The sequence below is a fragment of the Lutjanus erythropterus genome, chromosome 3 (assembly GCF_056507025.1).
Source record: "Lutjanus erythropterus isolate fLutEry1 chromosome 3, fLutEry1.hap2, whole genome shotgun sequence".
In the NCBI taxonomy this organism is placed as follows: domain Eukaryota; kingdom Metazoa; phylum Chordata; class Actinopteri; order Lutjaniformes; family Lutjanidae; genus Lutjanus; species Lutjanus erythropterus.
Window position 1 is genome coordinate 30,585,685 of NC_139319.1, and position 17,945 is coordinate 30,603,629.

General features: G+C 40.1%; 1 protein-coding gene across 3 annotated transcripts in view; it reads right to left on the bottom strand.

The window, feature by feature from the left end:
• Positions 1–17,945, bottom strand: part of LOC146330262 (endonuclease V-like) — an 89,084-nt gene that overhangs the window by 35,964 nt on the left and 35,175 nt on the right. The window contains exons 8-9 of one of the 3 annotated variants that reach the window (XR_014769264.1): positions 6,276–6,345; positions 5,046–5,101 (exon numbers count right to left, since the gene is read on the bottom strand). The exons of 1 other annotated variant lie outside the window; for it this stretch is intronic. Coding sequence is in view for 1 of the 2 variants with exons in the window: in XM_084713511.1 (XP_084569637.1) it covers positions 6,277–6,345 (69 nt within the window). In the remaining variant the exon portion in view is untranslated. The remainder of the gene's footprint in view (positions 1–5,045; positions 5,102–6,275; positions 6,346–17,945) is intronic. One more of the 3 variants, XM_084713511.1, reaches the window with a different exon arrangement.

Genomic DNA, 17,945 nt, shown 5'->3' on the forward strand with positions numbered 1-17,945 from the left:
CTCAGACTGACCACTGAGACAACTGACCCAATATATGCAACACTTTGTAAAAAAAAAAAAAGTTAAATCATTTCATTAAACCATTAAATCATCAAAAAGCAATATTTTGGTATTTAAATAGCCAAATTCTCTAAATCTTTTTTAAAATTTTTAATAAAACAGCAATGGCAGTAATGACACTCATGTCGTCAGCAGAAAAATGTCTGATACAGAATAGAGGAAATTAACTAATTTATTATTTAGGACTGTGAACTTTTAAAAATTCTAAATTGTGAATTATGAACATGAAGTAGTTTATTTTAATCTCTGTGATCTGAACTTTGAGCTTCACAATATAGCTATACTATACTAACTCTTGTGAATACTGGTTACATTCACAAACTATCTGAGAACCAACACAATCAGATATAAGGCAAAAAACATCATGCTGCAAAAGCTGAATCCATTATAGGGGTGTAACAATTAACGATTCACTCATGCGTCTGATGCATCGGACTTTAATGTGTCAGATATGAGTGCATCGGTTCAGACGGCCTGTATCAGTAAAAAACTGAGCATGAATCGGAAACAAATCGATGCAGCACTAGCATATCGATATATCTCATTAGGATGTGCGTACGTTTCATTTTTGGGATCAAGGAGCTGCCACTGTTAACTTTCCTCTGTCTTCTTTCTCTCTCTGTCTCTGCCTGCACCGCTCTCACTGGACGCCCGCTGCCGCGATCACAAAAATAAGCGCTCCCTCCTCCCTCTCCTGTGTCTCCTCTTCATTTGCTCATAACAGACCGTGCCGAAAACAGTGACATTGTACCGCATCGCACCACCAAACTTTCATAACGCTCAAGTGTAGAATAAGTTTGGCTTTTCTAAGAAAGATGAGAAACGCTGCTGCAGATCATTTATGCAAAAGGTGTCAGACAGCAGAGAACAGAGACACGAGTCTGACCCACAGAGACGTCATGTCACTGTGAGAGCAGGTAACACTTCACTGTTCCTCCACACTAATCAAAACCACAGCACTCTTCATATGAAACAGAGCAGCAGATCATCTTACTGCAGAAATACTGATATTTTAAACTGTTTTAAAGTTTGTTCAAAGATTCTCATTTAGGCTGCAGGATCTCATTTACACATGAGACTCATAATAAGATGTTAACACCACTGTAATGTCTCCTTCTCTCTGTCTCTACTGTTACTATATTTAATAAAACTATCAGGATTTTTTTTGCAACTAACAGCACTCTACAAATGTAGCATTAATTGAATCAAAATGTAAAGACTGACACACTACGTGGTCTTGTATTGAATCGTATCATATCGTATCGTGACAGAGCTGAATCGTATCGAACGATCGTTGGCCATTTAAAGATTTATAAGACATATCGTATTGTTGAACATGTATCGAGATACGTATTGAATCGGTCTCAGTCAGTTAGATACACACCCCTAATCCATTATTTTAATTTTTTTGTTCTGTGTAATTTTTTAAAACTTAATTGGACTGGATTTCTGTTCTAGTTTAAATAAAGTTTACATTGTGCTGTCAACATGGCGTATTGTTGTGTTATTAGTGTACCAAGTTATTTTCAACAGGAGACTGACAGTAAATTACTGTTACCTCATGCACCAGTAGACAGAGTCTAACAAAAATGTTATGATGTGAAGTTTAAATGCACGTTGAAAAACTGAGCAAACTGCAAAAACAAAGGGCTTGCCTCCTTGTCATTTAACCAATATAAACTTAGGAAAGCTTTACTCTACTGTTTGTTCAGTGTCAAAGAATATCTCCAGTAGAATAAGAGCTGACAATTGTTGTTTTTTTTCACCCAAAATTTAAAGGTGTTCACTGTGACAATTAGAGATGCACCAATACCACTTTTTTTCAGACCGAGTACAAGTACTTACATTTGGGTACTTGCTGATACTGAGTACCGATATGAGTATTTAATAATGCCAACTCCTTACAATAACTTTTAAAACATGTTTTATTTTCATTAGACGATCACTTTCTAAATGTAACAAATCATTGTTGCTGTTTTGTGCTACAAGTGTAACCATAGTTACTATACACATGACATTTTTAGATTATTTGTAGTAAGTTACTTTACTGATTTTGTGTTCCTTATTAAGCTGTGCAGTTAACTGTGTATATTTCAGCATAATAATTTCACATTATTATGGGTATGCAGAATTTAGTTTACTATTATAAATGGTGTTACATGATAATTATTTCATTATCATTTATAGCGTTTTAACTAGTATTTTAATTTAACATTTACATGTGTAGTGTTTAAGTTTCTTCTTCCTCTAAGAGCTAATTAGTTCCTACCTGTCATTGTTTAGGGGGGACAGGTATGACTGTGGTGCCATGTGTGCAACACTTTTGTTGACCCTGCTGTGAAACACGAAGAGTGAAGTTGCGTGTCCTGTGCTGTCAGGCCGTTTTGGTGAAGAACAGGCAGTTTGCATAGTCGCTGTGGTCATTAGTGGATGATGTTGAGGACAGCGAGTCTCTTGCTGATGATGATGGCGCGGCCAAAGAAGGAGGGTAAGCATCGGCAAACGCCTTGAACTCTGCGCTGTGGCAGTTCCTTAGATGTTTGCTCAATACAAGCGATACTTGCTTGGTGGTATCGGGTTTGGGGTATCGGAGTAGTTTTATGAGTATGAGTACGAGTACGTGAGGACAGTATTGGACCAATACCCGATGCTGGTATCAGTATCGGTGCAACCCTAGTGAAAATATTCATCATGCAAGTGACAAACTATAAAATATAGTATAAGATAGAACAGTACAATCTGCCATGTAAAAGAGACCAGATCAGTTGAAGTATTGTATTTCTATAGTTTAGTTGTCAGTAAAATCGTGTTGCTGTTTGGCGATAAAAGTAACCAATAGCAGTAGAAGTTAATTCCAGCATGTCATTCCATCACTCTAACCACTGATAAGTTTTTATCCTCCTGCTGTAACTCCTTGCTTTTTCTCTCTTGCACAGGCATTGATTTTTCTGCACTCTTCCTTGTTCCTCCCTCCCTCCGCACCCCTGTTGTTTCCCTCCTCTGTTCGGATCTCTTCATCTCCTCTCCTGCTGCTCCGTCTTTCATGTCTCCCTCCTTTCTCTTTGACAGAGACAGAAACTCTATTTCTCTCCCTCTGCCACCCAGGGGCACAGACCTCAGTCCGCTGTCAAGCCGCTGGCTCCCCAAGACAATCTGCAGGTGAACATTGGGATGAGTTCAGCCTGTTACTTTAGAGCTCGCAGCTACAGTAAAGACTGATTTTCAGCCTTTGCCTGTCTTAAATCACAAAGAGCTAGTAGCCTGTCTGAAAACAAGTTAATGCAACATCAGCTGGTTGCACATATAGGAGGCCCATGAGGAAGATCCAAGGTGACGGACAAAATATAAGTCTTCAAAAAGGTAGAATTATTTACAGTAAAGAAACCAGCAATCTCCTGCAGTTTCCTACTCCTGATTTTATGGCTCACCTAAATACTTTATGCCCAAAATTTGGAGATGATCAGATAACATTTGTAGAAGAAATGGTGGTTTCTTTAGGTAGAAATCTGAGTGGCTTCTATTAAAACATTTGTCTCACACCAGGGCTCTCAAAGTACCAGCCCAGGGCTTATCCAGTCCATGAGACAATTAATTGTTAAAACCAGCCCGCAAATTCCCCTCTTTTTTATTTTAGTGTAATCATTTAATTTTCCCAGTAAACCCAAGCACAAAAATGTACTTTTTATTCTGTATTCATCAAACTCTGCTAAACTCTGCCTAAAGACAAAATAATCATCAGTATGTCTGACATCTGACACCTTATTTTGAAAACTGGACTCAAGCCACATTTGGAGGTGGTTTCAAACTCTTTTCCACAGATGCTTTGGCCATTCAAATCAAACTTCATTTTTGAATCTTGATCTCACGATTGCCACATGATGCATGCTGGTTAGATTTGTTTACACTTGATCCTGACTTGCTCTGATGTTGTACACCCATGGGCAACAATAACCTAAAAAGGATCAAAGGATCATGGACCAGTACAAGACCTTGTCTGCTTCAACTTCATCAATGATCAAGATCGCATGCTTTAATTTTGCCAACATAACTATACTGACTCAGACAGTACAAGTTAAAACATCAGTCGCTTTGTAAATGACTATGTTAGTGCCACCTGCAGCAAAAACTATTGAGATCAGACAATCAAACCTGCCTAATTAGTTATGTACCCAAATGTTCACTGCCTTGTTGATAATGATGCACAGATGCAATTTATAGTCTTGCCATGACGTAAATGAAGGGATCACAGGCCTGCAGTCTACAGATCACCAGTTGTAGCTGCAAAGGTACAGTGCGTCTTATCAAATGTGCCTGCGGCCTGTTGAGAGTGAGGGGGCAAAGCTGGGTTAAGGCCTAGAGGAACCTTCTAGAGCCCTGCCTACTCAGCACAAAGCCTCTCTCCCTGTCTCCGTCTCTTTGTAGAGAGGCTGATCAAAGAGTGGAGCGCGCTCAGAGGATTCACCACATCAGGGAGCTCCGGAGCGGATGAACACGGACATCCCATTATGTTTCCCAGTGGGGTACACTGAGGGATGTGAGAGTGCACACACCCTCGTTTGCCTGCGTGTGAGCAACTGTGAACAAACCTGTGAGTGTGAGCTCACACACAAGCAGCTGCACGTCGGTCCCCAGCGTTCAATTCTGTGCGAGCTTGAAAGTACTTGGGTTTGGAGGGTGAGAGTGAATGATGATTGAGTTTTCGAAGCATCTGAGTATTTTAGCGGTCTGTGGCTTTGATCGGTAATGAGGGAGGTAGGGTCGAACTGAGAGGCGATGCCTGTTATTTCAGATGAGAATCACAGGATCAAAGGCTTTTTCTCTCCTCATCGTTCTTTCTCTATTTCTGCCTGTGTGCTCTGCTTAACCTCAGTCGTCCTTGGCTGACCTCTGCCCCATCACACCCCTCAAAAGATGCAGAGAACTTGTCAAAGGTTCTTAAAGTGATAGTTCACCCAAAAATGTAATTTCACTCTATATCTACTCACCCCTCTGCTGATGTGAGGATGGGTGAAGATCTCCAGTTCACAAAACACTCCCAGAGCTTCAGAGGAAAACAGCGTTGCAGCCAAATCCAGTACAATTGAAGTGAACGGTGACCAGTTTTAAAATGTAAACAAGAACACAACAAAACAACAAAATGTCTACATACTGCTCATGTGGTGTAAGCCAAGTGTCCGTAAGCCACAACATTAACATTTGACCCAAAAAAACGCCATTTACACCATGATTTTAGCCTAGATGTCAAATGTAGCCTCTCAGACCAAAGCCTCATGCACACACCTGAAGCAGGTACACAAGCTCTCACCAGGATCAAAGTTAAGCAGTGCACTGCTGTCGATAGGGTCAGTAGCAAAAGATATTTTAGCCACTTAATAAAAGGCCCACCTAGGAAATCAAAACTAGCTGACACTAGCGTACACCACATTTAGAATATATATAGATAAAATGCATTTTATTACTGACCCTGTCCACAGCAGTACATCCCTCTGTTTCTCCAAACTGGGGGCCTGAAAACTGCCATCTACTATCTATCTGTGATATGCTGACTATGGATAAGTACCTCATATGACCCCACTTTAAGTGATCCAGACTGTCCCTTTAAACTTTCCCCTTTGTTGCAGCAGTATAGTGGTGTGTTCTGTCACTGAAACAAGGCGCCTGGGTTCAAGCTCCCACCATTGAGCAAAAAAATAAAAAATAAAATAAAAAAAGAATCCCAGCCGACTAAAGAATGTTTTCCTCACAGAGTTCAGGACTGTGGAGGCTACACAGTGTTTGAAATGAATGGCTTTAATTTCACAGGTTTGATTTAAGCAATTGTCTTGTTTTATCCTCCCCCCGGCCCCACTGTGCTTTACCTAATAAGGCAGAATGAAGAAATTTAGATAAAAACAATTTTCTGGTAAATTCTGAAACAATCCTGAGTTTTCCACAGATACCAGAATGTTTATTCTCCTTGAAAATAAATTTGCTTAATTTAAACAGCAAATTAGATGAGAATGATTAGGCTTTCTACCAGGATTTACTTTAGGATTTGAGGAAAATCCTCAGTGAGTCACTTGCTGTGACTTTTAAGCCTATTTTAAGACTGTGTAAATCACTCCCTTTCTCACCGTGTGCCAAGGTAACACACATACAAGTTATTTGTGCGTGTATGTGTGAGTGTACATCAGACAGTGAGAACCCGCTTGTGTAAGATGTATTTTGTCACTTACGTCATTCTTTGATTTGTGTATCTGCAGCTGGGAAGTGTATGCGAAGGTATTCTCTGGAGCGACAGTCGGCCTGTGGAAGAGGAGAGGAAGAACGAGGATGGAGGGAGCCAGACAGAGAAAGTGTGAGAGGAAAAAAAAAGCAAGAAAAAAAAGATGGAGAGATTCCACATTTAACAAGTTGTCACAAACTGCTCTCAGTTGCTCAGCTGTGTGAGCAGGAACACCCTTACACACTGAACATATTCTTCTGAAGTTGGAAATTAAAATTAAGTGCCTTGATCCCGACTTTACACAGAACAAACTGTTTGCTGCCAAATCTGACAAACAACATAAATCACTGTGTGACAGTCGGTTGTTTGTACAAAAGTTTCTGAGGCAGGACCACCTTCTAAACATCATTAGGATATAGCAGTGCCCCTATTCCAGTCCCAACACTGGAAAACTTTTTTTTTTTATGATGTCCTTTGCAGCTCCACAAATGAGAAAAATCCACCATCAAAGTGTCGCTGCATGCCACTCGCTCCAGTGGTTCTTAAATAAACAAATCTTGTGCTTGGAGGATACAAAGCTCAATAAAGGCAACACGACATAACAGTTGTGAGAGTGAACCATGTGTCCAAATCTAAGTTCAATCAGAGGGTCTACTCACAAAAAAGGAGTTCACAAACGACCCTTTATCTGTTCATTTAATGCTCATGTGTATGTCTCAAGAAGTTATCACAACTTTGGTTTGTATCCAAGGTCAAGGACTATGGGACTACAATGGGACTGTTAGCAGGGCTCAACAATGAGGACTGCCTGCTTGCCCAGGGCAAGTAAGATGCCATATTGGGCAAGTAAATCTACTTTTATATCATTGTATTAAACTGAATATCTTTGGTTTGGGGGCTGACAAAATGAGACATTTAAAGGCATCACCTTGGCTTTGGATGAACATGTTCATGATTTTCTGACATCTTCTATTCGTTGCAGCCCTTGATTAAACATGATAATTAACTTAAGTATTTGCTGTTGTTTGATAAAAAACAATAAATAAAACAATTTGTACAGGGGCATGTAAAATTAATTTTGGGTAACTCACTTGCACAACTGGGTAAGTAAAACTAATAATAATAATAATAATAATAATAATAATAATAATAATAATAATAAGGGCACTGTAAAACAACAATAAATTTGTGTTCAGAGTTTGTCACACCACAGAAACGTGTTATTAACTAACCAGCCACATCTGAATGATTGAAAAAATGTTAAATATATCAAATTAGGTCTCAAAATCATGAAAAGACTAGTAGCTTTCTCTGCTCTGAAATGCTGCAGATGATCCACTCCACTGCCTCAGTGTCAAACATTAGACGCTCTGTCTAGCAGCTTTACTGGACATGTCCAGACATGTTTGAGCCACCAGAGCCAGAGGACGGTGACATGATGGTATTTTTCGCCTCTGTGTCGGGTTGTTGGAACAAAGTGAGCTGAAGTGAACTGATGGGCTGATTTGGACTGAGAGAGTCACTGAATGATGGGAGTGGGAGGTGTTGCCGTTCGTGTGTCGGTTCGTGGAGCTTATACAGTGTTGAACGACCACGGCTCCAGCACATCACCACCATGTTTCAGGTCTGCCCAAAAAATCCTGAACACAGAAACTTGATGGTTTAACTGCACAATTAAGTACTTCTCCTTTCTCTTTTCACATGTTTTCACATGTATAATGTCTTCAGTCCTTTCCAAGGATTTAGGGTTATTAGTGGGGTGCCCAGGGCTCCATATTAGGGCCTCTGTTTCATATATGGCAACTGCAGCAGTTTCTTTTAATTTTTCGAAGCCAGAGGCGACAAATCCCTATATTCCCTGAGGGGACTGATCTTTCTATTGCCAATTTTATTTTTATTTACCTGGGTATCAGCCAGGGCTCCCTTCACCACCTCCAGATGGAACAAAACACTGCTGCTCGACTCATTACCAGGACAAAGAGGCATGATCACATCAATGCTGTGCTTACCTCCCTACACTGGCCCACTGTTTGAATTGATTTTTAAATTTTATTACCCCACCTATAAGGCCTTAAACGTCCTTGCTCCTAAATACGTCTCTGATTTATTGACCTGGTATGTGCCCTCTGTGGAGCCCTGCAGGTTACTCCCACCCTTTGTCACAGTTTGCTGATTGTTGATCAGGCTTTTATTAGTAGAGCAACTACACCATGAAACTCTCTGCCTACTGAACTCAGACACACTTAGCCTCTTTAAACTCCTTTTAAATCTATTCTTAACACTTTTCTCTTCCCGATTTATTTGATCTTACTAGCTCTGCCAAGGAGATTACGTTTTTGCTGCTGTTTGTTTGTCTGTTTGTCAGCAGGAATACGGGAAAACTATTGGCCCAATTTTCATGAAACTAAGTGGAGGCCTATAGCATGGACCACAGAAGAGCTCAGTAAAATTTGGGATTGTATCCAAATAACAGGATGGATACACAAATTATTTTTCATTTTCGTTAACATTTTGAGATAGTTCATTTGGCCTTGGCGGAAGAAATTCCATACATCGTAAAATCCAGCAGATAGTAGAGAAGCTCAATAGTGAAAACAGCCAATTGTAACAAAATGACAACTCAATAAAACAGTCCACACTCGTGGGTACCAGTTATCGTCTTCATACAGAAAGCAGTCCTTATGGAGCATGTGGGGACAGTGGTTTCATGGGTGCAACTGTAACACTGCCACAACTTTTGTCTCACACCAAAGTGTGACTATAGAAACACAAAAGATATCATGCAACTAATTATACTCTCACTCACATTCAAATGTGAATTGCCTGCAATGAATTCCACCAGAGATCTTGAGTAAAAATGCTCAGACTTTATGTTTAATGAGAAGACGCAATAATATTGACTGTGAAGTTTGCATTTGTAGATTTGCATTGCATAGAAAAATGGATTATTGGCCTTGGCAGAGGTCTGCGCTCTCTGAGTGCCCTTCTATTTTATTTTATTGTCGTTACTTCCTCTGTGCTCATGTGCTTTGGCCTTATTCTCATTTTATCTGCCTTGCCTGGTTTTAATTATATTTTAATTGATTGCAACTTTGCTCAAATCCCAGTCTTATTTTGTGATCATCGTAGTCATAGTCTGTCACTTCATATCTTTACATGCACACTAGTCCCTGCTGTGACTCATCCTGATTTTAATTATATTTGGGATACCAGGGATAAGCAGGATGCTTATTATTAATATCCTTGTATGACACTAACATTATGCAGGTTTCTGATCATTTGTGGAGTGTCTTTTTTATTTCTCCACATCCAAGTCTCTGTCATTCCTGTCCTGAAGGTATTATCAGTATCCGACTTTCATTTATAAATCTCCTGCCCACATTTCACAATTCAATATTTTATTCAGTTTCATTTCAGTTAAACAGCTTCCAGTGAACATTTTGCCTATATTAGGCCTCCATTACAATTAGTGAAGCAACTTGGATGTTTGACAGCTTAATAGCTCTGCATTAAGAAAATATAACCTGCATAACAGCTTTCGTTTGATGGTTTTCTATAGTATTTTGTATATTGTAGTGCAGTATTTTGTATCCTGTCCTTGGAGTGTGCCAGTGTGAATCTGTGGTTGCACAGGAGTTCATATTGACAAAATACTAAACTTTTTAAGCAGCAGCAGCAGTTCAAAATGTGGTTGACCTTCAAAATGTTACTGAAAAAATGTAAAAGGACTGTTTTTGAAAGTCAAAGCTGTCCGCCTCAATTGCTCTCTGCTGTTGTCATATCATTAATTCAAACTGCAGCTTTATTTCGCAGCTTGCTTTCTCACAACACTGTGTGGTCAGTGTTTTAACGCAGTGCAAGTGGGGGCGTTTTAAACTGCTGTCATTCGAGGATATGGCTTCATACCTCAGTTATATTAATCAAAGAAAAGCGTGAGGGTCACAAACTAACAGAAGCCAGCAATTTCATATCATCAAGCATTATGTTCCCAGCAGGCAGCCCCCCAGTGAGTCTCCCAGCCATAGATGTGGGTGTATTAACAATGAAATGTTATCTCACATTCAGTGTGTGACAGGCTTTCAAAAGTAGAGCGGGTGTCTAAAATTCCCTTTTCATGCTCTTGGTGACCACCTGGCTCACCTATGGCTAACAATGACCCAACAGCTGCAGTGAAATGCAAACTTCTGCTGTATGCTGATGATTCTGTATCACTGGTTTCTGGGAATGAGATCTGGGAAATCTGTCAAGGACAAACAATAAAGGAAAAGTTGTGAAAAGAAATTGTGACTCAGACATCTGAGATACTAAACAAGTCATATATTATTTAAAAGTGGCAGTAAACTAAAATTTGTTTCACACAACGGGGCATTTTGACATTTCTGTTAAGGAACCTCTTGTGTCATCATTTAAATAGTGTCATTTTGATTGTGCCTGTTCTGCTTGGCATAGTAGTTTGACATCTTAATTTAAGAACAAGTCACAAGCGATGCAAAATGACATTCTGTATTTACTGAATGTCCACAAACTCAAATGTTGGTAGTGATGTTTTTTTGACAATGTATAATTTATATACAGTACACGATTAACTAGAGAGGCCCTAACATAGAGCTTTTGGGGACCCCACAATAGAAAGATGAAGTCCCTCCTCAGTAGTTAATTGCAGGAGACAAATAATGTTTTGATCACCTTTGAATTGTGCCATGAATCACACATATATTTGTCAAATTAACAGATAATTTAACAAATCAAGACAGCCGCTTTTGTTATTTAACTGTTGAAGTATAAGACTGTGAAGATATGTAGTTACAAAGGCGACACACCCGATGGTCGTATAAGTGACATCATGACTGTCTCCATCCAAAGGCTACCTTTAACCAAAGCTTGTGTGTTTTCGTAGCAGGATGTAGTCACACAAGTAACAAGTCTTGCTCGTTTATTGCCTCTCAGCTGATAAAAGGACCAGGAGTCGCTGGATAAAACATTTCAGGTAAGATAACAAGGGAAAACAATATTGGTGTTGATGACATATATTGTGCAACGGTTTCACACAAAACTAAACTACAAAAAACTTCTGCAACCTCCTGTGGCATACTTGTCATGTACAATTATCTTTTGAATTGACAAACATCATATGTGTAATATGTTACATAATGCAAACAAAATCAAAAAATAATTTGTGTCTTGTCACTGACTACTAATAATATTTACAGTAAGGATCCATGGGTACACAAGAAGAGGATTTTTTTTTAAAAATGTGTCTTTTAATAGCTTGGGACCATATTAAAAATTAGCATTCTCGATTTAACATCTTATCCCCTGAATTGGTGTGTTTTGTGGCTCAATAGATAAATATGCTACTATCAATTGTCATAATGGCAAAAGCTAAAAAAAAAAATGAAGCCCAGTTTGATTAGATTTGGTCTATTTGGGTTGTGTTCTTCCCAACTGCATCAAACATGTTATGATGCACAACAAACTGCACTGACACTCCTACTCTGACCTTGTTTAAATTTTGAAGTGTCAAATGTGGATCTAGCCTCATTTTTGTCAGCAGCAGCAGTACCTGTTTGGAGAGAACTAAAAGGAGTAAAAAAAAAGGCATGGACGTGAGAACTGGGTGCTGGCGGGGCTGCAGCACCACCTAAAACCAGGTAAAAACAATAAATTGATTAAAAAGAAATGCGGTGCATAGAGTAAGAGGGGAGAGGGAGTGTGTGAACGTGGACAGAAGTCTTGATGTGATAAAAAGAAAAAACTTTTCTTTAATTGTGATTCTTAATGTGCTGTGGTTTATCAGTGAAGTCTGGATTCTCTGTTAACAAGAACAAACAGACAGATCTATGTTACATGTGCTTATCTCCTTAATGAAATGTTTATCGCTGTCCAGCATTATTATAAAGTATGATGAACTGATCAGGTGCTGTCTCTCCCTCTTCATCTCTTTAGTGGATGATGGTGTTCAGTTTTCTGTCTGCTGTAGCGTGAAACATTCAAAAAGTTGTATATTGCTGTTAATAACTACATCATCCTGACTGTTCAAAATAATACAAAAAACATGAATATCATGCACCATTTTATAGACTGACCTGAAAAAAGGAAGGATTTTTTTCCCCAGAGAACAATATTTTATTGAAGAAATAAATTATTAATAATAATTATGATATTTTAATCTACATAAATGGCGACCTTTTCCTAAACTACTGTTGGTTCTATGGTGTTGGCATTTCAAATTGGATGCCTGCGGTGCGCCATAGGAGCATCAATTGACGTACATCAAATGAGACATGTCAATTATTGCTTTCAGTGCGTCTGAGCCTTTATACACGCCAGCTTTTGATCAATGCTTTGATTCAGTGACTGTTGAAGTGGCTGTGGCTGTTGAAGTTCATAAACCTGGTCTCCTCTGATCAAACTGGAGAGTCATTTGATGCTGGTTATGCTATTTAGATCTGAATTATTGACACGGTATGATGACTGTGCAGACCACTCCATGATAGTCTGATCAATGTGTGTGTGTGTGTGTGTGTGTGTGTGTTTGGGGAGAGAAACACTTTGGTACCAATGAAATTGAAGCTGCTACGTCAGATAAACCACATGAAAATCAACACACATACACAAACACACTAATTGAACTCTTCACTGCCTGGAAATGTTAAATCATCCTCATTACAGTATGTTTGTTCAGATGACTACATATACAGTGCCTGTGGTGATCACAATTAATGTGGCACACAGCGTTGCAGCTGCAGTGGATAACAAACTAAGCTGCTATACCGTTTTCTGTCCCTGCACGGTTCTGCCCACTACCTGCTGGGTAAAAATATTCTGAGTTGAGAGGCAGATCCAGGCAGAAGCTACAGCTGGAGAAATGTCAGAAACCTAAAAACAGAAATGAACAGAACAGCAAGTTTGAGACTCTTATTTACATACTGCCTGGCATAAAGAACATTTTGCTTGGGACCTCATAGATGCTGGAGCTGGAATTGCATGTAGACACACACACACACACACACACACACACACACACACACACCAGATAGAACAACAATAACTAGGGATGCACTGATACCGATACCAGCATCAGGCTGGCGTTTGCTGATGCTTACCCTCTTTTTTTTGGAAGCGCTGTCCTCAACATCATCCATTAATGACCGCAGAGACTTTGGAAACTGTCCGTAAAACTCCATGTAAGTCCATGTAAAACTGAAATACTTCAGCTTAATTCACACAAATCCGCCAACGTGCAAAGGTGTGGGTTTTGTCATTTGTGCTTTGGAACATACCCACTGCAAAAAAGTAAGAAATTAACATTTTACTTTTCTGATTCGCTGCTTTAGTCTTGCTAACTGTACTCCCTCTCTCAGTTCACCCTCTAGCTCTCTCTTTGGTTGAGCTGGGGATAAGGGGCCAACTTTGAACGAATTCAAACTTCAAACTTGAATTCAACTTTGTTCTGATGTGATAGATCAATTGAGTGCTCAAAGCTGCTAGATTTAATTTTAATTTTAATTTTAATTTTAATTTCTGTAGGAGCAGGAAGGGGCAGTTTTTTCATGGGAAGGCTCTGCTTTATTATCTGTCAGGTACGGGCTTTTTTGTATATAAGTTGTCATGTTGATTGTTTTACTTTTACTAAACAGTCAGTTTTATCTACTTGCAGATTCAACTTTTTTCATAATAATATGTGATAAAGCTCCATTGCTAACCAACACCATGCAGTCAGTAACACTTTTCAGTTTCTTGCCGAGACTTACAGTAGATGAGAGGATCGAAACAGCTGTGATTATCGGGCAGATAAATATCAATGCAGCCAGCAGTTGGTTAGTTTGGGGAGTTAATTACTGAGCTTTAGAGGTGCTGGTAGGTGGGTTTTGTTGTCAGCTGTTTCCTGCTATTTCCAATCTTTATCCAAGTCTAAGCTAACAAGCTGCTCCCTCCAGGTTCATATTTTGGGTACAGACATGAGATTAGTACGGTGGCCGACAAAAGCAAATGTGCTACATATAGAAAAACAAGTTACATATATAGAAACGAGCTGCAAAGACAGAGACACGCTGCACGTAAGAAAACAAATGCAAAAGGAAAACGCTGCATATCCAGTCATACAACGGAGGTGCCTTTCTGTATATGCTGCCTGTTTGCCCTCGTCGGCCACCATAGATTAGGCCCTCGTCAGATGTGGTATTAACATGAATCCTGGGTGATCCAATCACAACTGGACAGCTCTAAGTACATGAGTTCACACCTGACACTGCAATGCATCTCCAGATGCATCTTGAGTGACCACATTTCACTTCTCCCACTCTATATGCATTTTTCTGACTGTGTGGAAATCTAAAGTTTTCACGTCACAGATAAAGAAGAAAGGTATTAATGACAGAGGCAGAGAGCAAAAGTGTGCATCACCTCTCCCGTCTGCTCTTCTCAGCAACACGTTTTTTACAAGGAGAAAGAAACAACTTGAGGTATTGCATTTAATGCTGAATTTATGAGAAGGCACAAATGATTAAGAATTTGTAGCTGTTTCACTTCCCTACTCTGTAAGCAAACAAACAAGTTTGCAAAATACATTGTTGTTTTTAACCAGCAGCTCAACAGCAGCAGCCAACATGTTGGGACAAACACATACAATCTTTGTTTCACGACAGAAATAACTTCATGTTTAACATTTGCCGAATTTATGAGAAAGCCCATATAATTAAGAATTTGACGTAGACAGTGTTTGGCAACATTTATAAAGTTTCTCCTCACTCAGCAACTCTCAAAACAGTGCGAGTTTTTAAGAGAGTCTGGGGTCACTACTGTGTTCACAAATATCCGCTGCAAGTAAGAGAGCCCGTATGTAATTTGCATTACAATTAAACATGACTGACTTACAGGATGCCAGTTATGTTGGCAGTCTTTCAGTGTGGTCCAGAACACACTGGCGGTCACACTGCTAAAAGAATCTGGTTGCATGCTGCCCCGACAGAAAAAAATAACACTTAAACAAATGCGTTCTGGTTTGGAGCATCATAAATTATCGTTCTGTAGGAACTTGACAAAGAGAAAATGGAGGGAAAAACAGGTCAATTGTAAAGACTGCGATAACTCTGCTGCTGCAGAGTAAAGAAAACCTTTGACTTCAGTCTGATTGGTCCAGACCTGGTTTCCTCTGGCCACAGTTCCTGGTAAGGTGGGAATGCACAGGTGAACAGATGTGCACTGCTGGCTCTCCTCAGGGGCTCTTGGTACATTCAGGCCACACACACACACACACACACACACGCACAGAGGTGTCTGAGTCCTGGCTTTGGTCCAGTGGCCTGGGGCACGTCTTTATCCTCCAGTCCCCCAAAGCCCCTTAAACCCTGCAGCTATGCCAGGCTGCTCTATCCTTCTTCCTCTCTTTATCCCTCCTTACTTTTCCACATCATTTTTATAATTCTCTTCCTCCCTGGAATCTACCTTCCCTCGCTTATTTCCCTCACCAAATCCACCACTCTCATCGATCCCTAACCTTCCTTCCCTCACCTCTCATCTACACCTTTCTCTCTCATATCCACCCAAGGGCTGCTCTATCGCCTCTCTTCAACCTTCCTCCGACCTCTCTGTGGAGGTTCAGAGTCCAGTGGTTGCAGCACCAGAATGTCAGACAGCCATATATTAACATTTAGACCGCCTCAGGGCACAAAGGGGAGCTCCAGTTTAAATCAGTCACATCCTCTCTGCACGTTCAGAAAAGTTCCACAAGCCGACTGGTACAGCTGGCACCAGTGGAGCACCAGTGTCAATCTTCATGGATGTTTTACCCCATCGGGGCGATGTGACTGTTAAGCTTCTCTGTGTAAGCTTCTCTTTCTCTCACTTTTGCCTCTAACACTTGTCTGTTTCCTTCAAATTACACTAAACACATTGTGTTGTGTCGCCCTCGGTGTCAAGTCAATGTGACATTTTAGCTGCTACACAGAAAATCAGGTTTTAAAAGAACAAATAAGGAAATGTGTGTTTTCCATTGCTGTCAGTGGGGCAGGAATAAGGTGAGCAGACGTCCTGAAAAATTAAGGACAGTCCAGAATTTCGAGCAGATGTCCTGAAAACCGAATCCTGCCCTGTTTGTCCTGAATATTAACCATTAGATAGTATAAACAAGCTATAATGAGAGCTGTCTGTACGCTGTGAGACGTGAGACTTGAAGGGAAAAAGGCTGAGCAGACCTGATTTGATGACACAGTAATAGTTACAAATGCTGAACTGAACTAATGTCTATTTTGGAGCTGCCAAATTGTCATGAATAATTAATAACTTATTGGAAATATGAGCAACAGGCGGCTTCTGTCAACAGAATAAAGAATACCCTTCAAATACCAGAACTCTTTCATTTAATTATCAATTAGTCAACATGGATTAGTGCATTAATAGTTTTACTCTCTTTTACTCTCTGAATTAGTGAATATTATTCCCGCCAGGCGTGAGCAATCACTTGCATCACTTGAGCGTGTGTGTGCATGTGTATGTGTGTGTGTGTTGTATCTGGCAGTTGTGTTTGCATTGCAGTAGGTGCTTCACTATATTCTGCCAGGAGGGGATCTGAACTCTACTGAGTGACCTCTTCTGGTTACAGCTGAAAAATTTCCAGGGGTTGTAGAGGAGCTGAAGGGTTTTGTGTACTGAAATGTTTCTGCAAGTCATCTACAGATTTAAACCTGGCCTTTACCTGGTATGCAAATGTGCCGTCTTCATCTCTGCTTAATGACAGATTCTCAATCTCAGCAGGTCTAATGAAGATAAATAATGATTAAATCAACAAAAACAAACTGTAGCTTATAATTACTCCCAAATTTATTCAAGACTCAGCATATGAAAACCAGTAAAAGTGAGCGGGGGATCAAAAGCAAGCTCTGGAAGTTTCTAGTTCCAAGTTATGTGTTTCACCACATACTTTTGTGTAACTCTGGAAGACCCAGCAAAGTGAGACATATTATTATTCATTGCTGGGATAGCGAGCAGAGACAGGGTGGAGCACAGTTATGGTGTGAAATCCCTGTAAGGATAATTCTTCGTAGTTAGCGAGTCTCAGCGGTCTCACAGACTTTTTTGTTGCCGTCGGCAGCCTCGTTTGTGTGAATTGGCGTGTGTGTGTGGCACGTCCGCATGTGCGACTGCATGTGTGTGTGTGTGTGTGTGTGTGTGTGTGTGTGTGTGTGTGTGTGTGTGTGTGTGCATGCTCACTAGTATGGGCTTTGTTTGTGTTACTGCAGAGGTGACAACAACCAAAAATACACTAGCTCTGCAGGCCTGAATTATTCAGAGAGTGGAGATGGAGCAGCAGGGGGTGGGGGGGTGGAGATAGATGGATGGATGAGAAAAGGCAGCGAGAAGAGGAATGCAATACAGTGAGGATGAACAAAGTCGGGGAAAATGAGGAGGTGAGAGAAAGTTGAAAAAGTGGGGCTCATCAAACACAAGGCACATACACTAGACACACACAGGATGGTAGTGGTGACATAAGAGAGAACACACACACAGAAAAATATATATTTTGTTATGTCCTGCTGGGGTGCAGCATGAATTCTTGCATCTGCAGACTGCAGCGCTAAAAACAAACAAACAAACAAAACAATAAAACCAAAATTCCTTGCTTTTTACCCACAAATACAGTCCTCTTCTTCAATATCTGCACACAAAACACACATCAGCA